General features: G+C 39.6%; 2 protein-coding genes across 4 annotated transcripts in view; both read right to left on the minus strand.

Moving 5' to 3' along the window:
* Nucleotides 1-10,688, minus strand: part of crebrf (creb3 regulatory factor) — a 33,257-nt gene extending 22,569 nt beyond the window's left edge. Inside the window, exon 1 of one of the 3 annotated variants that reach the window (XM_042499458.1) lies at nucleotides 10,571-10,688. The gene's annotated coding sequence lies outside the window, so the exon portion shown is untranslated. Of the gene's footprint in view, nucleotides 1-6,301; nucleotides 6,382-9,133; nucleotides 9,221-10,570 lie in introns of those variants that run through there. The other 2 variants (XM_042499459.1, XM_042499460.1) reach the window with 2 other exon arrangements.
* A 5,766-nt stretch (nucleotides 10,689-16,454) lies between these two features.
* LOC121952973 (prenylcysteine oxidase-like) lies at nucleotides 16,455-27,571 on the minus strand. The gene is made up of 7 exons (XM_042499863.1): nucleotides 27,217-27,571; nucleotides 25,459-25,665; nucleotides 24,561-24,735; nucleotides 21,629-21,840; nucleotides 21,138-21,278; nucleotides 19,319-19,730; nucleotides 16,455-18,606 (listed from the first exon to the last, which is right to left on the minus strand). The coding sequence occupies exons 1-7, from the start codon at nucleotides 27,323-27,325 to the stop codon at nucleotides 18,357-18,359; spliced, it is 1,506 nt and encodes a 501-aa protein (XP_042355797.1). The 5' UTR covers nucleotides 27,326-27,571; the 3' UTR covers nucleotides 16,455-18,356.
* Between the last annotated feature and the right edge of the window lie 213 nt (nucleotides 27,572-27,784).

Genomic DNA, 27,784 nt, shown 5'->3' on the forward strand with positions numbered 1-27,784 from the left:
ATAACCTGAAGTTAACCTGCTGTGGAACAGGTTAGCTGTTCAGCATAAGTTACCATGGTGATTTATCTCGGTAAAAAGTGAACCATCGTCAAAGTGCTGAAAAACTCAGAGTTAACCCTGACGTTACCTCACTAATTCCAAATCCTGCTTTGTCATACATTTCTCAGTAATATCAAAGTATATTTTAACCAAGGCTGCTGTTTGTTTCTTTCCCATCAAACTGTAAGAAGCATGCGGTCTTTTACCGAATACATCAGTGTATCGATTTATACTGTATATCCCAGCCTCATTCGCAAAAGTTATTTACATGGACAGTAGCCATGCCTGTCTCAAAATGTACTGTGAGACCTACAACAGGAACTGAGAGTAAAGGGTAGCAGCATTTGGTCAGACCAGGAACGACCAGGAGACATTTACATGCACACCATGACCAATAGCATTTGGGACAGGAAATGGTGTTAGCATGCTTGCAAATTAAGCTACAGGAGCTAGCAGTCTTACAACAGCATTTTGCAAGTGGAGAAATATAAACCTTTTTATCTAATACTCTATAGCCATTATTTATCATTAATGTCCTTCCATTCCCTGCCTGCCATGCAGCACCCCTCCCTCTCTGCTGCTTGTGTTATCTCACCCTGCAGCTGCATAAACAAGTGTATAAACAGGCTATATTTCTTAAGGGAGATGTATCTGATCCCACCCTCTCTAAAAGCGGGAAAACACTAAAGAAGTTCACTATTTCACCGGTCAAAAAAGCTTATTCATCCCTGCCCCCTCTTCACTGATATGGTGAGCAGATTTTTGAGGCTGAGTTACTGGTCACTTGAGCAATGAAACTGAAAGTATGTAGAATTCCCCTTTAGGTTTTAAAAAAATACCATTTTCTCCACCAAGAAGTCCTCATGGTAACAACAGCCAGTTCTCTGTTTGTTGCATTAATAGCTTCTGTATCTTTAAAGGAACACATCATGGGACGGAAATGATGTCCCAGTGCTTCTAAAAATGCAGAACTGTTGCCTGCAGGCCTCTGTCTGTTTACTGATAACTGCTGGATGGGAGGCTGGGCCCTCTGCTTCCATCTCTAGAGCTGGACCTAAAGTCAACACAGCGTCAGGCCGGGCTAGTCTATCGTAATCTCATCTTTCCTCCTCTGTCCCTCTTGTCCACTTTTGTTTTCACAGACTTAAGAGCTAAATATACTCTGATGTTCTGGGGCCCATATGATGAAGCAGGACTAGTGAGTTAGCCAGCTATTACTGGAGTTGCGACGATCGGATAATATATCAATGATTCAACGGATTATCGGAAAACTGTTTTTTTCTTTGCTGATACGGAGGCCGTGTTTTCCGCTTATATTCACACCCACTTCAGCCTGTGATCAGCTGTGGTCAGTTGTGAAAAGGAGAGAAAGCACCCAGGGCTGAACTTCTCTCTGAAACCTTTTATTTCCATTCTCGACAAAACTAATTATTTTACTTTTCATGTGAACAACTGAGTGCAATGCTTTGGACCTGTTCCAAGAGAGACTGTCAGAAAATGTGCACCATTATCACCATTTTCAAAATATATTGCGTATTCTTCTTTCAGCGACGGCCAGCTTTTCCTTCCACATTCAAGTGTGGCTGTTCTGAATTATAACACTTTCGACTTACAACACGAACAACATATCATACGAACTCAGGTAACATTTCTAACTTTCTCAGGAACTATCAAAAGACTTAAAACTGACTAATTAGATCACTGGTATACATCGAAATATCATTCTTAAGAATCCCGATCATGGGCGTAGTAAGAGAGCTGGATATATAGACCCCAAAATCATTTTTACCATATACCACCATTATTAAAACATTTTACACGATAACTGAAACTGCAGAGATGGTCCATTACCACTGTTATGAGGTTTTATATTTTTTTAATTTTCCCAGAGATAAGAAAAGCTATTTTAAAGTGTGAGATGTCTTCCTAAGGTACAGTCTATAGCCCAGGTGGGAACTCACAGGGCTTGGGCAGTATGCGATATTTCATACCTTCCTGAAATTTCACCAGTGTAAACAGTATGTGACAGTATAAATGTGCGGCGCTACTTACTTTCAGCTTTTCCAGCTAATAAAAATACAATAGAAATCCACAAAATGTTAAAAAAATGTAATATTCTCCCACCAATTTTCCTTATTAAATCGAGAAATACAACCATATACCTTTTGAATAAAACTTTCTCTTGGTCACAGAAGACTGACAAGGCTTTTCATTAACTCATCATAAAACACACTTCATTCAAACTCGACAGTAACAAAATAAAACTCACCTAAACCGTATTGGTTACTCTTGTTGGTGACCTAGGTAGTAAGTCCACTGTTCCAACAATAACCAGCTTTGGTCAAAATAAAACCTTAATTCACTGTGGCAGGTGTAAAAATAAACAGCCTTATTCCCCACGGTCTCTCTCTGTTTACAGTCCTGTAACTTCTCCCTCAACTAAGTGTTGCAGTGTCTTACCTTCCATTTTTTTTAAATACCCTGGTATACATAAATACCTCAATAACGCCCAAGCCTAGTTTGTACACCAATAATAACATGCATGTGCAGTTGACATCGTGACAAAGAAGTTTTTGAGTCCAATATCGAGTTTACGTAAAACACCCATGATCCATACAAGGACAAAAGTCCTGAGCGTTCAATAAAGCGGCTACTAATAACAAGCAACAATCATTTTATAAGTCTGTAAATCACTTTTCACTCCCACTATAATTAAGTCAGAGATAGAGGAAACGTTTTTCACAGCCATGTGTTCACTCTGAGTTTAAAAACAGGACCTCTAACAAACAGAGGGTGTAAAAAAGGCACTGGAAGAGCGCTCGTTAATGAGTCAATTAATCACTGTAGCAACAGCCAGCCCAGGCAGGCTCCAGAAATCCCCTGTGCCATGCAGCAGACAGTCTCCCCAGACGGTCACTGTGAAAGGACTTTATGCAAGCAGACATCACCTGTTATGTGAGCAGGTGACAGAGAGTCACTGGATCATTCAGTTAAGTGTTTGAAATTGTGACATATTTATGTTACTTAAAGCTTCATCTGTACTTATTAATCTATTGATCATTAAATCCAAAAAATGTTTTCTCGAGCCCAAGGTTACATCTTCAAATGCCTTCGTCTCGAGTAAAAGTCCAAACCTGGTATAACAACTGAATTTAGCAATTAATATTGATTATCAAAATAGATGCTTATTATCATTTTGTCAATCAACTCACTGATTCTCAAGCTGGGGTAGGCGGTACAATTTTGGCGTCATTGGGCAAAAATGCCATGATAAACTTAAAGCATGTTGTAATTCAATTTGACATAGAGAAATTTAGACCTCTGCGCCTCCTGTTGGTTCTGTTTTTAGGCTTTAGAAAATCTTTGGCCAATCACAGGTCATTTCAGAGAGAGTGCGTTCCTATTGACTGTTGCAATATTTTCTATAGCTACAGTTTAGTATTGTATGTCACTTTAAGCCAATCTACATGTTAACGTAGTTCCACTTTAATATGCAACTCAGTTTTGTACATTATATGCAGTATGGGGTCCCTGCACCATCTCTCTGTCAGCTAAAGGGTCCCCTGCCTGAAAATGCTGAAGAGCCCTGCTTAAAATGATCATTTTGACCAATTAACATACCAAATTTTCTACTTTTACTTTATTTCAGTTTATTGGCAAAGCGTGCACAATTTTCCATCTACCCAGTAGCTGCCGGAACTTGTTGCAAGAATAAGCTTCTGAGAAATTTGCTGTGCACTCCGATCTCCGCCCGTGTTATATGATCGGAAAGCACCGTCTTTTCTGAACCCCACTGCCTCCCCAAGTTTGTTCAGAGAGCATCTGATTTGCTCAGCGTACATGAAGCTTAACCATTTTTAGTAAACACTTCCACCCCTCCTTCACTCTCTGCTCGCTCGTCGTTCTCTTGCTTTTCTGCAATGCATGGACTGGATGGTTGGGCCCTTTGCTGCTTTTGCATAGCAAATAAATGAGAATCTGCATGGAGACATGACCCCTGCAGAGAACAGCTGACACACAATCGCACACCAGTCCCACTTCTCTGAGGCTAGGGGACGACTTCACTTCCTCTCACAGGGTGCTGACTGACTCAAGTGAACTTCTCACCCTGAGCTCTGTCCCTGTGTATACACACTTTGCATAGACAGGAAGTGGCAGAAAACAACTACGAGTACAACAGCGATATTAAAAGCAACACCTGTAAAAACACCAAAGCAGTGCACATGCAAGCACACAAGTCTTTGCGCATAAATATGCATGTGCACACATATTCTCTAAATGACCAACAGTATGTTTGGAAGCTGAGCCTCTGAAATACAAATTGTGATCATTATCATATTGCAATGTGTGCTTCCTCCCAGGGCAGCTGTGTCTGGTGTCACTTGTAGCAGAAGCAGAATGAGGAAACATATGGCCTAAATGCAACAGTAACGCCTGCATTGATCCAGACTGTCTTTGCTATCACAGAAGGAAACAAAAAGTAAAAAGCCTGTGTTCACAACCAGGGATCATACAAACATGCAGAAAACAAGTCACAACGCTCCCTCCTTGCCTCTCCAGGCAAAGAAAGCTGCACTGAATATTTTCCAGTAGCAGAATCTAATATAATCCAACTGACTGCTTAGTAGCTGACATGGGCTGTGATGTAGAGCCGGATATTTATGACCGAGCCTGACAGGCCCCAAAAGACTCGAGCTGAATGTCTCTCTAAAGCTTTGGTCACACTTAGTTCAGAGATGAAAACTGCCAGCATTAGATCTTTTCTTCTACTAAAACTAACATGTGGGCTTATTTTATTTCATTTTATTTCATTTTTTAAATTTTATTTTATTTTATTTTACCTTTATCTAACCAGAAGAAAACCTCATGAGATTAAAAGTCTCTTTTCCAAGAGTGTCCTGGCTGAGATAGACAGCACAATAAGTTAGAGACAAAGAAAACAAAGATACAAAATCAACAAAATAAAGCACATGAAGAACACAAAATGCAGTTACTAAAAGGAAGGATTAGAACGTATTTTTATGTATGCTATAAATTAACCATAATAACAAGAAAAAATGAAACACCAGCTAAGATACATCCTGATATTGGTATGAAGAAGATAACATATTAAAGTCTGCTTTGAAACAGCCTAGAGCTACCAAAGAGTGCAACTTCAAGTCTTTCTGCAGAAATTTCCACATATATGAAGTTGCATAAATAAAGGCTCTTTTGTCAAACTTCGTATGAACCCTAGGTACAGAAAAAAAGAGCAAGAAATATAAACACATAGATGTACCGGAAGTAGGCCAAGAGCAGCTTTGTAAATAGGAGAATGCCTATGAAAAAGTCCACGTAGTTTTAAAGACAGCCACCCAGACCGAGCCTACATGATACAGTGATGAGTACGGGGCTTGCACTTCTTCTTGCACATCTCAATGCACAGCAAACAGCCAACACTTGGAGGGTGCATTCATATATAATACATCCCCATAATCAAGCACAGTCAAAAACGTAGCAGGGACCAGCCTATTTTGGCCAAGAAAGAAAAGCAGTTCCTGTTACTAAACTGAAAGCCCAATTTCAGCTTAAGCCTTCTTGCAAGTAGTTCAAAATTGGGGTTTTCCCCCTTTATTTCGTCCATCCAGTCCATCCAGTCCATCCAGTCCAAGTAACAAAACACTGCCCTTACTCTCAGTAATGTAATTGACTTTTGATTACGCTGTTGCGATGTACTGTGGCTGCATCACTCTCAGCTGCTGCAGGTCACATGTTTGATATATCAAATGTCCTATTACACGATTAACAAAATGTGCTTTTGTTCTTTATAGCATTTCCTGACAACTAACTTTGACATGTGCGAACACAGTGCATTTCTCTACAAAAGTATGGTTTCCTGTGTCACTGTCAGGTTCACACATGCGGCTGTTTGCGATGAGCTCAAAATGGGCAATGCAAAACAGCTCTGATTAGCTCGATGCCTACATAAATAGCTTACTGAAGACACGTTTGGAAACATCATTCCCCAGTGCCCATTATCTTTACATCTTCATACACAATGAGTTCTGGGTAATCAACAATAAATATTCATATTTCCAAAGACCAGTTACTGCTTGTTTCTTCCCCTCTCAGTTATTTCAGGTCTGAATGATTAAAGGAGTTTAGTGGCGACTGTGCTCATGGCTCCACTATCAAGCAAACAGCTCACATTCACCGTCTCACAACATTGGACATGATCCAAGTAGGCCAATCAGCAGTGTCTTATCTGGAATGAGTTACCTACTGATACGAGTCGGTCCCCGATTCCTTACGAGATAACAAGCAGGAGATGGCAGACTGTTTGCCTAATGTGAGACGAGATCTGCAAGCATCATGAAAGGTCATTAATCTGAAAGTCCTAAATGTGCATGTACAGAAAGTGCAGCAACAGACGCACAGAACATATATGCTCCCTAACAGACAATTGTGCTTTAAAGTTGGGGCTTTTAAGGATTTATTTATCTGTCTAGTGTAAACAGGTGCGGTGACAGTAGGGCTATAAATCAATATTATTGACTATAAATCTTGAAATGACTTTCCGTGGAATAGTACTGCGATATATGATCACAGAATCACAATCATGCTTTATCATTTTATAAACAAATGATTTCAAGTTTCTTTGTAATCTGTTACTCAGACTACTTAGATCTTTTTTGCCTTATAACAGAGAGGCACGGCTCATATATACCAACATCAGAAAAATGTTTGCACTAATATCATGATACTGTTTTAAGTTTTTAAGTCTTACCACCCAGCCCTACCTGACAGATAGGATGAATAAATCATATATCGCACGATGGGTTTATGGTTATAAGTCAAGGTTTGAGGGACCAATCCACCCGGTCACCAAATGCACTACGAGTGCTAATTCTTTCTTCGGTTCACTGAGCAGTCCTTGCACCAGAGTACTGCACTATTAAGAGCTCTTATGACAGCAAATTCATTGCCACTATGTGTCTAATGGGTTAACATTCAGTGTGTGTGCATTCAAAAAATACACATTAAACAAAATTTGATGCGTTTTATTGTGTTATTGTGTATTATTGTGTTGTCTTACATGGCAGTGTTTTTGCTCATCGATTACCTCAATTTCACTAAATTCTACAGCTCAGACCCGTTAGTATCCCCCATGGGTTTCAGGATTTGAGAAACAATCATAAATACACGTCATAATGGAGAGGCATCCTTCACTTCAGATGTCTACGTCTAGTCCATAGCAGCTCTGTAACACAACTACACACCTACAGGAGGATTACTGTAATCCAGTGGGTCCAAAATTGAGAGCGGCCCCCCTCGGGGGGGACACAGAGCCATTGCAGTGGGAGTGAACACGACCAGAAGAAAAATGTGGAGTGAAGCTAAAGTTGAACAGACCTTTTATACAGCAGACATTTTAATGTGTCACAGATTTAAACAAAGCAGTAGTTAATTGTGGCACTGCATAAAGTGGCGCAGGAATGAGTCCTTAAACTCAGGAATTAGTTAGCATTTATGCACTTCCCTCGTCTTGAAGTCAGTGGGGTTTTTGAATGGGTTTTTGGTTAGATGTCTGAAATAAGGTCAGTGGTCAACGCAAGCTTCTGCGTCTTTGACGTTTTGTTCTCTGACATAAAACTGGCCAGTAAACATCAGACTGAGGCTCTCATGTGTCTTAAAAATGCAGTTGCTAACAAGTGGTTGTCAAGGACATTAAAAGTCAGTACACCGAACAAACAAGCTTAGCACAGGTGACGTGTAAGTCATGCAACCTTACTGTAGTTTGTTTATAGCCTAATGTTTGCAGTTACGCTTCAAAAATCATAAAAGTGGTGCTCATTCGTGAAGATTAGCTTGCTGAACAACATATTTAAGTATCGTGGACTTCTGTTTACCAGAGCTTCTTTTCTTTAATAATCCAAAATCAAATGGAAAAATCCCATTGGTTTTTTTGTAGGTAACCAGGGCGACGTTAACTTCAGGGTTGGCCTACAAAAAACGTCATCCCTGCTGCACTCTACTGTAGTCATTTCTCAAACTTAACATTAACAATATTTTTTTGACCCACATACGCTTTTGCTGCTTCCACAGGTAAAAATGTTTGATTTGAAAGCAGTCAATTAATCCGATTTGTTTGGGAACAGTACAGAGTTAAGTGCAGTTAAGTCAAAATGCAAGAAAAATTTAACTGGTGATGCACATAAAGGAAGCAGGTCAGGCAAAACTATATGGGATCCTCTGCTGTGAGCACACACAAATGGTTCCCAATGAATTAAGATAATAACAAAGAGCAATTAGACAGCTGGGGGAAAATAGCCTTGAATTTGATGCGTATAATGATTTGACATAGGCCTGCTCCGTGTACTAGCCTATGTGAACATATGGTATACAAACGTTTTTCTTTATGCAGCATTGTTACAAAGCGATACTTATGGATGACCAGTTCTAGTACAGACACAGACAATTGCTGATGAAAGCACAGCGGGATTTGCGGCTTCCCTCACCGACTATATGCAACCACAATGCCAGTAGTAAAACACACAGGAGCCATAAAAGTTGAAAACAAAACCACTTACAGAGAACCAACACATCCACTCTTAATCAAATTAAAAGCATTCAAATTCAAAGATCTGGTTGATTATAAATCTGCTCAAATCATGTACAGAGCTAAAAATCAAATACTACCTAACAGTATCCAAAAGTGGTTTTAGATGAAAGACTGTTTACATGATATGAAAGGAATTTGTTTAATTGAGGCAAAATATAACTGTATTACAGTCAAAGGGGTTAATTTATGGAAAAACTGTAGTGTGGAATCGAAAAGGTCGAACATTTAACAAATTAAAACATGTTTTAAAAACAGCAATTTGAAGGTATATATGATGCTAGAATAGAGAGGATGTGAAATACCTGTGTTGTTTTCTGAATATGTCTGATGGTTATTCTGGTTTTGCTTTTCTTACTTATAGTTTATATTTTCTATTTATTTAACATGTTTGAAATAAAGATCTGTTACATTTAAAACACTGCACAATTAAGGAGTGACACAGTAGCTGAAAGTAAAAATATTAAAGTAGTTTAACTCAATCTCCTCACAAACCTTGGAAGTTTCATTCCTGCATCCCTTTGTGATGAATTCACTTGTTTTGGAGAGGCACAAACGTCTACATGTCAACATCATCATCATCACCATCTAACAGGCAGATACAGATTACAAATGACCTATTAGAAACACAAATAAAGTCATAAATGTCACCAGTATCTCCTCAGTCTCTGCACTCATCACAGATCCTCAGCAAAGCAAAATACACCTCAATCTAACTCTTAGAGCCGACACCCACGTAATCCTCTATTTCTATTGGTCAAAAGGAAATAAAGTCCCGCCTCTCGACGTGCCTGATTGCCCGTCACGACTGTCAATCCTCCTAGCTGCTACATAATAAACAGCCCGTTTCACTCTAGGTTGAGGCAGAAGATAAACAAGTTGGAGGCCTACATGCCCGTGGCCTAGATAGCTATATTTAAAAGATATATAAAGTAAAATCTATCCACAAAACCTGAACACAACACGAGATTACACATCAATACGTGACATTTGTCAGTATTTATACGCGAGACCAAACGACAAACAAACGTACATCATGTGCCAAAGTCTGTTGATAAAATCAAAATCCTAACTAATCTATCATACCAAAGAAACAATTACTAAATATGCCTCCTCGGTGGAAACATGCGAATGATTCGGGTGTATTATTTAACCTACATCACATGGAAATTTCTGGCTGTGTCGAGCTGTTTTCCAGCAGCAGTGGATGTGCCTTGTGTTGGGGGGCGTGTACCTACAGAGAGCTCGGCTGCCTGCAAAAGTCAGCGCTGGGCATTTCACTGGCACACTGAGTCATTTTCACCACAAACACATTTAAATTCGGTTAACTTGTGTTATACTGAACATATTATCGAAACGTTAAATAGCTGCAAGTGTATAGTAAAAAGTGCGGCATGCTTTGGGTAGTTTAAAAGTAGAGTACAAGCCGATCTTCTTACATAAGTGCAGGTTTTAACCACCCTGACCCCGAGTCAGACACTTCAGAACAAATTGTCCCACTAATTAAACGAGGTGTATAATCAACTAAATCAGCTAAGTATTATTTTTTGGACATGCTTTGCGTTTAGTGACATCTGACAGTGACCGACGTGTATCTCATCTCATCATAAGAAACGCTAGCTAGCAACATTTCTGCACATTAACTCTTCCTATAAGAGTTCAATAAACTGCAGTGCACAATAATAAGCACGTTTAGCGTGTCACTTGCTACAAGCTGTGTTTTTTATGCGGAACTGACGAGTCTTGCTTCCCTTTCACTCGCAGCTCACAGTCAGTATGGCCTCCGTCCGCCCCCTTCCTCATCCCAGCTGAAGCCCGACACACAACAACAACCTACCGTTAGCTTCAAAGCTAATCCTCCGCCGCGGCGAAAACACACATCCGCCGCTCGGCAAAGTTCCCCCAAAACGCATCAATAACGGTGCTACTCACTTTTAGGACGCCCACGCATACGTCTCGCTTCGTGTTGGACCTTATGTGTGTTCCCCTGTTGGAGATAATAAGGCCCTCTTTTCAATGGAGTCCACACGCTGTTACAGCTCTCTCGGGTTTGTTTTGTTTTTCTTCTTCCTGACGGGTTCCTGGAAAGCGCGTGACTGCCTGACCACGTGGTGCGGCGATGGACCAATAGGAGCAGAGCCCGGAGCTGGCTGACAATATTTGTGAAATATTTCACCATTCTCAATTTACTGTAATATTGTAAAAGAGAGAAACACTCATGACTCAAGCCATCATGAGTCAGAGTCCCGTTATCTGCTTAAGATCAGTGGTGAAATGTAACGAAGTACATTTACTCAAGCAGTTCAATGTACTTGTATTTTAATTGATTATTTTATTGTCGTGCTACTTTCTACTTTTACTCTACGACATGTCAGAGTTTATAAAATATGATGTTTGTTATTACTTTAATTACCAAATTGTTTATACAAGTACAGCTGCAAAAGTTAGCCAATTTACAAGAAAATCAGTTTGCAACTATTTTGATAAACATTAAATTATTGTTATTGTTATTATTCATACTTTAAGTACATTTTCATAATAAATGTAATAATAATGACAATCATCCTCATCATCATAACCACAATAATTACAATCATAATCATAATTATAATCATAATAATGTTATTGTTATTGAATTTTTAAACACTTAAAGACACCCTTTGCATTTTTGTCCACTAGTAGCACTCTGGAGCAAGTGTTTTCGAGAGCTGTTTCCCTTTTTCTTGTTTGTTGTCATGCACAAGGACACATGGATGTGGGTGACATGATACACATGTCTGCCACTGGTTTCACACTTTTCCACTTATTTGCAGGTGGCAAAGTAGCAAAGAAACAGGGCAAAGCACCATCACAGGCGAGTCATTCAGATGATATTACATGCCTATTTTGTTTATCCCACTATACACTGAAAAAACTAATATAATTTAGTAAATGCTCTTCTGATTGCCTAATATTCAATTCAGAATATTGAAGACCACATTCACTTTATATTGTTGAGGATCCTTAATTTACAATTAGAGCAGCCCAGATTATCATGACATGGATTCAAATGTTGCAGATTTGTCAGCTAAACATCCATTCAGTAAACTCTACCCCAGCATGGTATAACGAAAAATAGGTTTTAAGAATAGTGATGCTGTTAATGCCAAATTCCTACCCTACCTTTATGTGGTAAAATAGTAACATCAAACAATTTCCGCCTCTTTTAAGGTGACAGGAGTAAAAATTAGTTACCCTCAGCATTTGTTGTGTTATAGTTTTAAAATAATGAAGACAGTTGTAGATGAATTAGATATAAAATAGGGTGTAGGCTCCACAGGGTGATTTTTTTCCACAGCAACTTTTATGTTTTTCCCAAAAGATGTACAGATTTTAAGGCATGTTCTGAAATGGCTTATCGATTGTGCATCCAGCAGCCGTATATGGGCTTACGTCCGACTCTGCCCATGGTCCCACCAGTGGAAAACTGTTACAAGATCAGCTAAAGTAATCAGCTTCCTGATTCCTATAAACTGACCAACATAGTAAAAGCCCCCATTGAGCTCAGTCCAAAAGAAATTCTCTTTCAGCCGGTCTAGGCTGCCCCCACCCCTCTCCCCTCTTTCCCGGGAAAGAGAAACTATGACTCAAATCATTACCAAATGCGACGACATGTGTAAAGGCCAAAAACAAAAAAATACATGAAATAAAATACAAGTATAAGAGTATTAAAATAGTTCTTATGTGAGTTGAAGCTTTAAGAGAAAGACAGCTCACAGAGAAACAGACATCATGTCTCTTTCAGTTTAGTATTACTCAGGAGAAATATCTATTATCACAGTACTGTGTTCAAAAGCTGCCTTGTTTTTAGGCCAAACAGCCACATTAGAACCAGTAGACAAAATAACATCACAAGATGCAGGGGAACTTTCAGAGTAACCAACAACCTCCATCCTGCAGCTGTACAACTATCACTGGATATATCTGTGCAGGTCAGTTGAAGCTGCAGCAGCAACACAGCAGCTCTGCGGGCTTCCTCTGCACTGATCTAACAGTCTGAGTACACAGATCACACACACACATCAAACGGCCTGCGGAGAGCTCTGCCAGGTTGGCAAAGGATGGGAACGGATCTGATACATAACAATGGGATGAAATGCGGAGTGTGTGTGCGTGTGTGTTAGTTCTGGAGAATTTGTGAGCCTCTTACTGAAATGAGACTTCAAGTGAATTTGGTGCATCATGTGGTTTTCCATTGAACCACAGGATGTTTTAATAGTAAAATACGGTGCCAGCCATGCTGCACCAAATGTTACTGTTACTATTAAGACTCATTTTTAGTGAATTTTATGCAGGGCACACGACATGATGTGTTATGTGTTAAACCATCTGGAGTCTAGGTTCATTTTGGTTCATTTTTGCTGACTTTCTGAATTAATTTTTGGGAAACCTCCACATGCATATCCTTTTTCAGTATGAACTCAGTCGTAGGTCTGACTTATCATTTTGGAAATTTAACAAAGTATAAAGCTGCTAGAAACTTAAACTACAAGAAAAATGATACAGAAGTCTGTATTAATCCACTCATTGTTAGTCAGTGACAATTACTCACACATTACTATTAAATTGTTTAAGGCTGAAAAAAAGTTGCATTTAATACATACAATTACAGAATAAAAATGTAAGAGATGAAATGTACTGCAGTAAACTTACATTTTACTTTTACAACTTTTAGCTCTTGATTTTATCTTATATCAGCTAATGTTTGTGTCATTTTTATTGCACATTTATTTTATTTTATTTTACAAAATAGCTTCCAGAAAAAGGTTGAGTTTATAGACATAAAAGATACATTGGATGTAAGAACACTTTAGGGACAAATGGATCAATCTCCTAAGTATTGCTACTATGGATATGAAGTCATGTGTAACTGGTACCACAGTCAATATTATCTAGAGATAAAGTTGTGTTGCTACAAATTAATGATGCTCAGTGTATTCACCAATGAAGAATATACAGACTTAAGATTTTGTTTAGTTTTCAGTTATATGAGTTACTTAATTTTCGTGGTGAGGATGAAAGCATCAGTTCTGAGAACTCAAATGGGTACTCTGGTAATTTAATTTTTCATTTGCATAAAGTTGCAATATTTTGAGAGATGGATTAAAAACAGAAAAGCTGAAACTGAGATATGCTGATGTTTACATTGAGTCTCGCCTCAAAAACACTGGATCCTACATTTCCCACAATGCAGCGCATTAGCGAGGAGCTAATAAAACATGCTATCTGGTGAATATCAACATATAAATCACAGAAGCATCATAGAGCATGGAAATGATCAATATCATACATTTGCACAAGTACTGTATTTCAACTGCATTTTAACTGTACTGTTACTTATGCTCCTTTACTCTTCTACTCCACTACATTTTGGAGGCAAATATTCTACTTTTCAATCAACTACATTTATTTGATAGCTTTAGTAACTCGTTATTTGCTGATTTATATTATTAATAAAATTATTATTATGTATTTTTTTAAAATAAATTGAGAATAATATGTTTGTGTTTTTACTTAGGAGTTTGAAATAAAGACTTCTAGCAGGATACCTCTACAATGTGGTGTGGCTGCTTTTACTTAAAGTTCATCAAAAGCACACAGTCAATGCATTTAGAAAAAGGAGCATAAGCGACCCATGTTGCAACAAATTTAGTCTTACATTTGAGTCTTGGGACACTCTGTCTGAAATGTTCTCGTTTGATACTATTATCAGCACTGTGGTTGCTGCTGGGAAGCCAAGACAGAGAAGACACAGGTCCCATTATACACTACATTATAGTAAACAGACTACTGTGGAGAAGAGGATACGCTTTGTTGTAGGCCTCCTGATGGTTTTTACATCCTTAAAGGAATACTTCACCCACATAATGACCATTTGTTCGGCAGTTTGTCATGCCGTGAAACCCTGAATTGGGGAAGAAACCTGGTTTCTCATATGCCTGCATGGAAAAACTGGTGAACATGTTGATTTATTGATTGTTATTAGGTTTAACAGCAGCAAAACTATATCAAAACATCAATTTAATTACTCTCACACAACTCATGCAGTATAATCCAAGACTTATTCTTCCATTTGTATGCTCAGCACTTCCCATACACATGCATTTACCTATTGGCGTCTGGCGTTGAAGAGAGCTGATAAAGCTTAACTTTCACATCAGTTTTAAATTGTTTTAAATATAGTTTAGCTGTTGTTAAAGGTAGTCCCCAATCGTCAATAAATCAATGTTCGCCATTCCGTGGAGGCAGAGAAAAACAAACAAACAAAAAAAAACAAAGTTTTCGTCATGAATTCAAGGTCACACGGCATGATTACTTGCTATACAATTGGTCATTTTGTGGGTGAAGTATTCCTTTTAAGGAGAAGTGTGTACGATTTAAGGGATTTAGTGGCATCTAGTGGTGAGGATTGCATATTGCAACCAGCTGAAACAACAAATGAACCTGGTGATTAAAACTGGCTTAAAAAAATTGCAGATTGGGTTCTAACTACAGTGGATATTTGGTTTTACATATATTACATTAGATTACTAATAGAGTGCAGTGCATTATCCTGGAACTGCTCCATTTCAAACCCCCTTTACCTTGATGAGGCTCACAAGCCAAAACTCAGTGGCCAAGTAAGTTCTAGATACCACAAGTGCTGCTGCTGCAAGTTTCCACTTTTTCCCTTCTCCATGCGTCTTGAAAGTGGGTGAAGTTGTGCCAGAAACTCCCACTCATCTTCTACCTTTTCAAACACTTCACAGGTGGTCCGTTAGATAATACAGAACACATTTTAATGGTCTTTAAATCCTTACATCATCAAACAATTTTTCTCAACTAAAGGCAGAAATTTGTCTCAAATCTAAGTTGTGTGTCCATGGTCTGGTAAACTTCATTTACGGTTCTTGACATGAATTAGTTGTTGATCTAAAGGACAGTGACAAATCTCAGGTGATTTTTTTAAAAAGATATATGGCCACTTCTTCAGTTTTAGGACATAAAAGACTAAAATAACTAATTAACTGTGTAAATTTTGGATCTCATGAGAGTGACAAAACTGCAGCACCTTGTCCATTAAACTGCACACATCTGATTTATAACACAGTAAACTAATATTATATAAAACTAGCCTCTGGAACAAATGTGGCAGGAGTTTACGGTCAGTCAACCACCAACAGTAGATGTCCTGTCAGTGACATATCGCTTCTTAACTTTCCCCTTTTCTTCTCTTTCCCGTAGATGAACATTAAACTTCAAATGACTGAACACCGACAGAATGAAATCAAGCGAGAAAAGAGATTTTTGTTCAGTGCTCAGATGAAGTTTTTCTATTAGTCAGTTTCCTTCTGTGCAGTTATTTATAGACAGGAAATAAAACCTAAATGCCAAATCAATGTAATCAAGTATGTTTTTAGTGAAGTTTTTAAAAACAAAATGGCAAAACATTCAGTATTTTTATTTTATCAACAGTCATAGTAGAGTTCATCAGTCATATAAAGAGCTGCATTATTTTGTTTATCAGGCAGATTAAATATGTTGATACATGCTGAACTCAGCAGAAAGTTCGTAGAGCGGATAGATGTGATCAGTTACAGGAAACCTGCTATTTGACAAAATAATCCAAACTCAAGGTCTCCCTACTCACTTTTTTGTTGCAACTTTTAATCACATCTCATGATCTTCATCATCTTCATCAGTGGATGCAGTTTGCTCAGTTATTGTCGGTCAGTCGACTGACTCTCATCACCAGAAGGTTCCATAATGCTCATTTTGTGTTTTTGCATTGGATATTGGTTTTACAGCGCATCATGAAAGTACTATTGCTACAAATATCTGTTTTATGTACAGAAGCTGCTGCAGAGTGAAAACCTTAAAAAAAACAACAAAAAAAAAACCACAATCACATTATTTATCAACTAAAACATGGAGTCACAAGGTTTTCAGTTGATGACAGTTAAATTAAGTTTTTCTGAATGCAGAAATCCACTTTAGTCCAACTCCACTGTAATAAAGTAATAAATTAGAAATGAATAAAACAAGGAATTTCTCAGTGTTACGAGGCTAATCCGCAGTCAGTGTTTTCTTATCACACCATCTTTCTAAACACTTGCCATTTCTGGAAGCGAATGTCCAGCTCTATCTTCATGTGTGTTTATACAGAGATTACAGCGCTTATTAAAAATGCAGAGTCTCAATAAAGCTTTAGGGCTTCAGAGAAAATGGGAGGAAGTGTCATCATCATCACTAGCAGCAGCAGCAGCTCCACAGATCGGTCCTCTGTTTTCATTTGGTCCAGTGTGAAAGCTTGTTGGCTCTGTTCCCCGAAAAAAAATTCTTTCCGCTGGATTATGCAACAAAAGCAGCAGGAAGGGGAGATAATGAAATAGTCTGATGAAAGGGGCAATAGAGCAAAGCACCAGTGGCCACTACCATGAGTCACCGAATAATGATTTTATTAATTTACAAAAATCCTACTGAGATTACTTTAATTAGATCTCCTTGGTGCAGTTCAGGCAATAGCAAGTCCATTAGCCCTTAAAAGTATAGACAGTAAAAGCAGTGCTGCAGTTGTTTCTGATTATGTGATGGAGGGCTGGTTAATGTGCCTAAAGGCTGTTAAATTAGCGATCCGTCTCATATCTCACAGCTGTTACAGCGCAGACAAAAAGCAGCCGTTTAAAAAAAAGACTCTCATTCATGCTCTAAATCTTGATTCAATGAGTGTTTTCTTGCCTTGGACACAGGATCATTTATTTACACAGAGCAGCACCAGTGACCTTTAGCTGGTACTCGAATTAACTGGTGCCCATTCACACCACCAGCAACTCAATAAAACAGTGTTTCCTAACAGTCCGTTCACTTCCTACTGAAATAAATATTAGCTGGCGTTTTCCACTGTTGCTCGGTTTCTTGGCAAAGAAAAGCTGCCTGCAGCTGAATTTTTGGATGAAACCACTAATTGGCATTAGCAATCAATCCCTAGCCAATACTGAAAAATGTCTAATATATCTGCAATGTCACTGGCACGGAGAGTGAAGGAATCAAACTAGCCTTTGGACAGTAGCGCAAGACCAGTTGTGATTTAGCTTTGATTCGTTTTAGACTTGATTTGACTTTGATACTTGTTTTTTGTTGTTGTATTTTTATTTAAGAGACAGAGTCAGATTGTTTTTAAAATACAGTAAAATACAGCAAAAGTCTTAGGCCACCATAGATTTTTTACTATAGGAAATTTAATATTTAGCGTGAAACATGGGATCGTACAACCATAACGAAAGGTGGCTCAAACACTCAAAAACACGGTTCTGAGCTTTGAACATGTCTTGATTGCAACCTGCTGTGCATACACCCGAAGATTAGCATTGTACATTTCATACTGTCTGCCCAAGAGAGTTCAAGACATGCTAAGTGGAAAGAGAGGTCAAACTAAAGAAGATGAGAAATAAATATGTATGATCATTATAACCTTGCTAAAATCACAAAGTCTAAGGTGACCTAAGACTTCTGCATACTGCTGTATTTATCACTGGTTTACTGTATTGTTTGCATGTAGCAATATATTACTTGAATGTGTCTCTAAATACACTTTTTCACTGGAGACTTCTCACAATTCAAACTGTAAAATCTAGTGCCCCCATCAGACATTTACCGGCACATCAGCTTAGTGATGCTATAAGGCGTCCAGCTGACCAGGTCATAGCTCGGTCTTGATCCTGTGCATCAGATCCTTCTGGTCCACCATGTCCGTCTGCCTGTTCCAGCGGTGATAAGCCAACAGGGCGATGTTCTTGGCCGCCACCGAGCTCATTTCCATGGCACTGCCGGCCAACTCGATGCCATTGAGGTAGTAGAGATTGGGGTGTAGCTCCACAGGCGGCAGGCCCTGGCTGCTGCCGTAACAAGGGTAGGCCTGCCACTCTGTCACCTGCACGGAGTAGTACGACCTGAGATTGAGAGGAACAGTAAAACTGTCATTATGATAGGGCATTATCATCAAGTTTAGTAACTGTTACAAGGCAGATGATATGAGTAAACGTCTGCTTTTTAGCTACGCTAGGGACGTTCCTCTTCCAACACTTTGTTTCAGACTTGAATATCTCAACAACTTCTTGACAGATTGCAGTGAAATATTGTACAGAAATTCTCGCTCCCGAGAGGATGAATCCCACTAACTTTGGTGATTCTGAAATAACAAACAATTCGTTGAATATTCATATTTGATGGCCAAATCTGATACGACTGGCATAAGTCCGGTACAGCCCTACTATCCTGTTGTGTTCTTTAAAATAAAAAGCTTTTTTTTCTTACTTTTTTTTTTTTTTACAAATAGGCCAATTAATCTTTGCTGATATGTTGGATTCAGGTCAATATGTATTTTCAGACGTATTTCAATTTTAGAAAAAAAAACAAAAATGTAATTATTGAACAATATTTTAGAGGCCTCCCACCACCTGTTGAAGACCCAGGGTTTAAGTTACTTTCTAAACAAAAAAGATTTTCAAATGTGAATATTTGGGTTTGGACAAAACAAGCAGTTTGAATGTGTCAACATGTGCTTTGAGGAATTATGAATGATTAGTTCATGAGTTAATGATCAAATTAAGTTGAAGCCGTGGTTAATATCACAATTACTTTGCTAGAGACGATGTGACTGACCTGAAGAGTGTTTTGAGCTGAGTCTTGTCCAGAGGCTGAGGTGAGAAAACTTTATAGACTCCTGCTTCTTGTGGCTGCTTACGCCGGAAGCCAGTCGAGATGTTGACGGGACAAACACTTGCCACGCTGTTGAAAAACAGATCGGGCGTCTCAGTTGTCAAGATGCTGGCGAAGGGAAACAGGCGAGGGTCCGGGAAACCAAAGAAAGAGGTGTTGAGGTAACCATGGACGATGGTTGCTACAGTGCCGTGATAGTTGCCAGGGAGCTCTTCAAAGGGAGGGGTGAAACCTTGGAACTGGACTCCAGACCTGACACTGGCCTGGAGCGGCGTGGCCAACACTACAATGTCATACAGCTCTGATCCCGTCTCTGATGCTGTGGTGAAGCTCAGCTGGTACTGGGGCACCTCCCCTGTCAGGAAATAAACACAATATCAAGACTGAACTTCATGATTCAGATTCAAATTCATCTGCAGCTGTCCACTGGTAACTACTGGCAGATGTAATCCAGGAACATCCAGTGTGTCAACACGCTGCAGTGATGAATTTGCATTTCTGTAACAGAACAACAAAGTTTTAGCATAATGTCCACCCCACAGTTAACCCGCCCAGTTAATACCATTAGCTCTGTCAGCACTGTTGCCATTTTTTAGTGCTGTTTATGGAGTTAGCACTGTTAGCTGCTACTGGCCGACTAAGCCACCTCCATGCTGAGAAATGTGTCCCAGGGTATATCACACATTCATTTATTTGTGGCGGCCCGACACAATCAAAACATCTGCACCCACATATTGATTTTAAACTTTTTAGAGCTGGACTGTTCGAGAGGAGAGCTACAGAAATCTAAATTATATACTGTTCGGTTATTTATTGCACCAAACTCTCAGAGCACAGTGTGCTCTGGGCACGGAGCATCAGAACGCAGGTGCAGTTAAAGTGAAACTTAACCACTAATTGTGTTGGGTCTAAAAGTTTGCATTCACTCGCCCCTGCAGCAGCTCCTCCTCTCATCCATCAATCTGATCTGATCTGATCTGATCAGCTATGGCTGGATCAACAGTTATCCACCCCACAGTGCAAAAAGAACCCATGACGAGTTAGTGGCCCTGCAAAATTGTCTGGCCCCTTCACCCATCATCAGCCACCTCCACACACAGGACCCTTCCAAAACCATTTATTTACTTCTTCATTTATCGCTTCATTGATTTATTTTGATAGCAAAGGCATTATATTTATTATATTATATTATTATATTATATTTACTTTATTTTCTGCATGTTAACAAATATTACCACAGCTTATTTTCCCTTCGCCAAGAGGGAAGGCCCAAAGATTCAAATTGTGTGGGAAACGCTGCCATGTCCAGACAACTCAGCAGTATTTGATGGTTACAGTATAGTATTGGTTTTGTTATTTTATACATTTATACACAGACATACATTCACACTCACATAGAGCCCCTTTAAGTATACAGCAGGGGTTAAATTTCACAATCAGATATATTTCATTATGATCATAATTAATTTATTAGGGCCGTCCTTCACTTTCATACTTTTGTCGGCCCCAGTAGTGCTGCTTTTTGATGCTGCACATAGCCAAAACATCTCCCTTTGTAAAATACTGCAGAAACATTAGCATCAACTTCAGTTTGCCCCAGACTACGAGTTGTTAAGCTCCTGCCATGCAAAAATGTTTTGCTTAGGGCCGGTCCTGTGGAATGTATTATTATTTCCACTAATTAAAACATAACTGTAAAACAAATTACAGTGAATTAGTCACTAGACATGATCCCATTCTGCCAACGTCAGGGTTAAAGTACCTGAGTAGACGGGTGAGATGGAGTTGACTTGTGCTTGCAACAGGTTAGCGTTGGCCATCTTTAGCAAGCCAGAACACACCAGCTTGTTGCCTCCTTCCACCGCCCACAGGTTGTTCTGGGCTCCAGCTAAAGACACGGCGCCTGCAACACACACAGACGCTCACTCACATCAGACAGTGCCAAGTGCTATAAACCAATTATCAGCTGCCCACACACTTTCCTGTTCTCTCGCTCCCACAGGCCGCCCCCTCCTTTCACCTTGCTCCCCTCCTGTCTATCTCAGCTCCCCGCTCCTTCCCTCCTTGTCTCCTCTGTCTATTTTCTTTTCCTTTCCTTTCTCTCCTGACCTACATCAGCAAGGACGTAGATGTTCAGCTCATAACTGGCCCTAATTTCAGCCCCGCGGCCTTCATCTTCCCTGTCTCTTTCTTATTCATCACCCCTCGCTCGCTCCTCTTCTTCTACCGCTCATTCCTTCACACCCATCTGACCTACAAAGGCGGGGATGCTGACGTTCTGTCCGTAGTTGACCCTCATGACGGGCTCGATGACCTCGTCGATGAAACGCTGCGACACACCCAGCTCCAGCAGCGAATCAGAGAGTGGCCTCCGGGTCATGTTGATGAAGCCACTCCCCCCGAGAGAGTCCAGAAGTTCCTCCACCGAACTGAAGGCGTAACCGTGGGCCTGGTACTTGTAGATCCTGTATTACACATGCACACACACAACATAGATGGTAACTTATCAGTTATAGACAGATTTCCTCATTCCTTCTGGAAAGTTAGGATAATCGGCAATCAGTGCAAAATAAAAAGAACAGAGACAGACAAAGGGATATACAGGCTCACAGCTGTTTATATACAGACGAGTGCAAAAAAGACAAAGTGATACAGGAAATAAACCACTTCCTGAGAGAGGAAATAGAGGTCAGTGAGCAGTGATGATGGAGGGATAAAATGCAAGTCTGATGCTTCAAGCAGGAGCAGAGCGAGTCAAAATAAATTATAACTTCCATCACAAGATTTGATGTCTCATTTGGTGGTCATATTTGACAGTCACGTGTGAGGTTGTGCCCACCTACTGAATGAAACAGGACTGGCTAATTGAAGACATCAGTTCTGTTGTTTTATACTGTACTATCTGAATGACTGTTGAATGACAGTTGCACTTGGAACTGGCTGTCCGTGTTTATGCAGAAGTCATGCTCGGAAAATCACTCACTGATTTAAGGTTTTGTTTGCGTGATTATGGCTGCAGGAATGAGAAATAATAAATAGTTCAGCATCGGCTTTACCCATCGACTGCCACACTGTGAGGCAGTGCTGTACAGTCAGTTTATACCTGAAGTTATTGTTTTTACAGTCTTTGTTTGAAATTGTTTTTGTGAGGGAAACAATGGTGGCAAGAAGAAGATTTAACCCTTAAAAACGGACATCCCGCAGATGACCACGGGAGATTGCTGTTTGCATAATGCTGTATATAAACTGACCTAAAATAAGAACTACAATAGCTAGAACATTTATTCTTTTTGCAGAGGAAATCTAAGGCGTTTGTCTTTCCCGTCATCATGCTGTATGCTCATGAGGACATTGCGCAACGTGGTTCCAGAGGAAAAAGGAGCGCCTTTGCACTCTGCTCATAAAAATGAGCATATCTCAAAAACTAAGTAATGTACAGAGTTCAAATAACTTCTGAACTAATCTTCATTTTATGTTTCCACATTCTTAAACATTTTGGATCAAAATGTTTTGTGTTTTTATTTTGTAAAATGTGGGGAGAAAACATGTCTGATTTATTTATATTACAATGTCAATACTTTGATAAATTGTTATAATTAACTAACTTACATAGCCTTTTAGCTTAGGTTGTATAGATCTTAGGGATCTGAAGAATTTGAAGATACTCTAGGAAGTCACATCAAAATAAGCACAAATACCAATGTAGACTTTGACAGACCATTTCTATAGCAGAGTTCAAAGGGTTAAACCGTAAATGGCTCTGCTGGATCAGTAATGCAAGTTTTGATTGGCATCATTATAAGGTCAAGACTACTTGGACCCTCTTCGACAAGCTCCACGTTTTCTTGTAGACTTGGGCAGTATTTGTCTTTTCATACCTGTTATACGGTATTTATTCAAAATTAAAATACTGAGTATCTGCCGATATAGAGACCCGAATCCGTCACTTCCTCTGTAATACAGCTGCACAGTGCACAGTTTAAGAAGGCTTCTTTAAAGTTATTTTAAAAAACACTTGCATCCAAGCTGTTCCTTGATGGGTTTTTTTGTATTAGCTTATTATTATAATTTATTTAATTATTTTACAAAATCACGCATAAAATGACAAACCCTTTAATTTTGTTGTCCCTCTTCACTGTCTTGAGGGAATGTCTCTGTCCTTTGAAGAGTTCGGTGTTGTTGCTGCTGTGCAGTCTGCGTCTCAGTAACCTGAATGATCTGTATTCTGCTCTCTTTTAGGGCAGATTACCCTTCATTATTAAATAAGTCATGTTAGCTTTTTGCTCGCAGGGCTTTTGCTTCACTTCGCAGTGGTCAGTGTGGCTGTCGTAAGCTGCGCGCTGGTCTCTCCTGCTCTGTCAGAGAGTGGCGGAGAATCACCGTGTGTTATAGCTAAAAGCAAATCACGAGACTCTCACACTGAGCTGAAATGAAAGGAGTGCTCATAACTTCAGTATATAACATCAGACTGCGTTTCCGTTTATGGTGTGTGGTGTTTCGCAGTGGACGGGGCTCTGTCGCTCTTCTTAAGATCAGTGACAGAGTGACAGCTGACATAAAACAAAGGATCAGATGCTCTATAAGCTAAATATATCCAATCCCGATCTGTCAAAAAAATGCCCTGATCGGTCCTCGTTCTGATGTTTGACATCAGATCAAGACATCCTAGTTTATGTATTTATGGTCCATAATACTGAATAAATAGGACATATGCTCACTTCTTGCAGGGGGACCCAATGAAGCTTGTTGCTGCAGCGGATATCGACACATCAGTTGGCATATGGCTAAGAAACAGCATGTGTAGTTGAAAAACTTATCTCAAGACAAACTTATATATGACAAAACTTCCATTTTTCTTTTTTACCTGTCTTGGAACATTATACCCACAATGCAGTCACCATCTTCTTAACTGAGCTGCCTGTTTCACTAACGGAGACTGACCTCTGGTGGCACCTGCTGTGCATGAGAGTACATCGCCTCAATACAGCATCTCCCTGTCAGTTAAAAAGATGAGGTGCATCTGTATTTTAACCTATTAATAATCATACCTTTGGAATATCTAAATGCCAAGGTATACTGTCATTCTTTGATAAGCCTATTATCTTGGACCCCAGAAACAGGTAGGCCAGCCAGCTGCAAAATTCAGCTGCACCTCAGCTACATCATCTCAAGCAAACTGGCTCACCTCATGAATTTCTCCATAATTTCCTCCACCCACATCTGCAGGCGTATGAAGCTGATGCCGTAGCGCCACCATAGCCGGAAAAGGTCCAGCAGGTACCAGTCTGTCTCTTCCAGAATCACCTCCTCGCCATTAAACACCGCCGTCTTGCCTGCCACGCTGCGACGATACTTCAATCCTTGAGGGGCCGACATAGGACGACACAAAAGACACACATACAGAGACACACAGGGAGGAATTTAATATCGAGGATGCAATGAATGAAATAATGGACAGAACATTTTTAAATAAACATATTAATATTTCTACTTTTTTATTTTACAAACTGTGATTCCCACTGATCAACTTTTTTTCTGAAACTTTCTGGATTTTAAGATATACCTAAAAACCAGCATAAGAAGATGTTAACAGTCATGTGGTCAAAATACTTTGACATGGTACTGCATACGTGATGCAGAGCCACAATGTTTTGTGTTCCAGCTGGAGAGCCAAACATGTAGCACTGCTTACTAAACTCAAACCATCAACCTTTCTTAACTGATCACCGCTCTTCCCGCACAGCGTACCTCTGCTGGAGGCACAACATGAATCTGATCAAGCTATCTTTATCACTGTCACACACAATCTCTACATTATATCTCATTACCACAAGGAAACCCATTTTCTTAACTTGTAACCCTGAACAGCTGTTAGCAGGTCACCTCTGGTGCTGTTTTTGATGCCCACCTCTTGTTTTAACTCATTTTTGACCAGTTTCATATGTAGCCATGCATCATTTCTTTTAAAAATGACTAGAAAAGGACAGACAGACACTAAATGAATGCTACACCGTCACATACACTTATTGTCCTCTCTGCCTTTAACGCTCATGTGTCATATGTTTGTTTGTGTGTATACCAACCTAACTGCTTGACAAACTCCTGCATGTGGAGGTTAAGGGAGTGAATGATGGAGCCTCCAGATTCGTAGTTGTTGTGATTGACGGTTACAGTGGCGAGACGGCCTCCGACCTCCCCCTTCTCAAACACATCCACCTGGACTTCAGGGCCAAAGTGCTGCCGCAAGAAATGGGCTGTGGCGCTTCCTCCTATCCCCGCCCCGACCACCGCTGGAGCACAGAGGATCAGAGCCAACAACAGACAGGAAGTGTGAAAACAGGGCGTGGCTCAGGGGTGACGTGTTACAAAATGAATGACCATTAATCATACAGATGGTCTATATCTAGGGATGTCCCACTGGGATCGGAAGGATCAGTATTGGACCGGATCAATGCATTTTTTAATTGATTGGGAACATCATTCTGAGCATGCATCCTGCCTGATCCTTTCTTTACGTCATTGCGGTCACACAGCTTTCATAAACAGAGAGTACGATTTGTGGCAGATATTCAGGGTTTATTGTAATGCTGCTCAACAAATAAGTATATATATATATATATACACACATATATATATATAGCTCAATATATCATAACAGTGCATCATTTTGTGATAAAAGCACCAAATTTGGCAGACTTGTTTATGGATATGTTAGAAACAAAACTAGATATTGGGCCATCACAAACTCTGACCCTGGTTGCCGTGGCAACCATTTTCAAAAATGGCTGCCAGTGGTTGACCCACATGCAATTGTGTACAAAATCTAGATCCTAGTAACCCTGAGAAACAAATAAAATACTCACTAACAATTCTGTGGACATTTATGAAGTAATTGGTCATTTCATTATATCATATTTGCATTATATTGTGCCGTGAATCAGTAAAGACTGCTCTGTTATTTTGTCAGATGGTGGATACCAGAGCAAATGTGGCACATTATTCCATTAGTCACAGAATTTGTAATTTAACAAACTCCAACACAAAACTTTGCTGTAATGCCTTTAGCAGCTGTTTAATAAAAACTGAAACTTTCCCAGCAACTGTTTCAGAAAATTGAAATAAAAAATGTAAAAATAGCTCCCTAAGGTTTTACAAAGTAAAAGTTCCTCCCATGCTGATAATTTCTCTATATACCTTGTCTTCCCTGGTGTCGGTTGAGTGTAATACGCACACAATTTTTTATTAATTAATTTTTATAGGCGATCATTAAAATACAATGCGATACAGATGATCGCCAAAACACCAAATATCGGCATATAGGTGTGTGTATATGTGTACACTGGTACATATATGACATGACTATGATATCCATAAGGGAGTTATTCATAATAATTTAATTATTGAGTAAAATGGTAGAATTAAATAAGTTTATACTTCTTCCTACTCCTTTGATGTTTTTTCCCCTTTTGTTATACATATGATTTTAACCACTGTCTTTGTTGTATTTTACATGTTTGAAATAATGAAATCAATCAAACCTGACTTCACCCTTTGTTTTAAATAGGAAAACATCTAACTGAGCATACAAAATATTAACTACCAAACTACCTGCAGATACAATAGCACACAGGAATACACGTGTATCTAATAAACTAGAGGAAGTTTCAATTGCATGTCTGTTGATTTCAACACAGTACAGCAGCTAGCTTGAATACTACATGGCTGTCGCTCAGTCAGACTAGCTTGTAGTATTTGTAGCTTGTAGCTTGTAGCTTTGAATGGAGGCTAACATTAGCCAAATTCAGCGGCTGGCTATGATGATAACACGCTGGTTTTCTTGCCTATTTTAGACGGTGGAGCTCCGTCGACATGAGCGGACCCCGCCGGTTCTCCAACAGCCGACCAGGCTGACAGCACGACGACGAGCAGCGACAGAAGAGGGTCGACCATCGCGGCACCAGAGCGGAGACACCCGGGAGGAGAGGAGGCGGGCGGCGCGGTGCAGCGGCGGTTAACACATCAGGTAAACGGCAGCTCCTCCTCTTCCTCTTCCCTTCGCACCGTCAATGGCGTCGTCTTCAGGAGATGTAAACCACTCTTAAATAAATAAGGTTGCGTTTGAAATGTGTTCGTACTGTTGCACAAAAGACGGCTTTTTAATTTTCATGACGATGCAGATCAATTCTCTAATCAACGATCGATCGATCACATCCATGTCCGGAAACATCACGTGATCTGACCGATTCGGCTTGTTTCGACCAATCACGGCCGCCTGATACAGCCCTGCCGGGCAGTGGCACTGCTGCCGGGTTTATTGCAGGTTTTATTTGCCAAAACACTAAACCCCATTCTTTGAACCAAATGCTTAGTAGCCTAAACCATCAAACATCAAACTATGAAAGTCAGATG

Source organism: Plectropomus leopardus, chromosome 13 (genome assembly GCF_008729295.1).
Source record: "Plectropomus leopardus isolate mb chromosome 13, YSFRI_Pleo_2.0, whole genome shotgun sequence".
Taxonomy (NCBI): Eukaryota; Metazoa; Chordata; class Actinopteri; order Perciformes; family Serranidae; genus Plectropomus; species Plectropomus leopardus.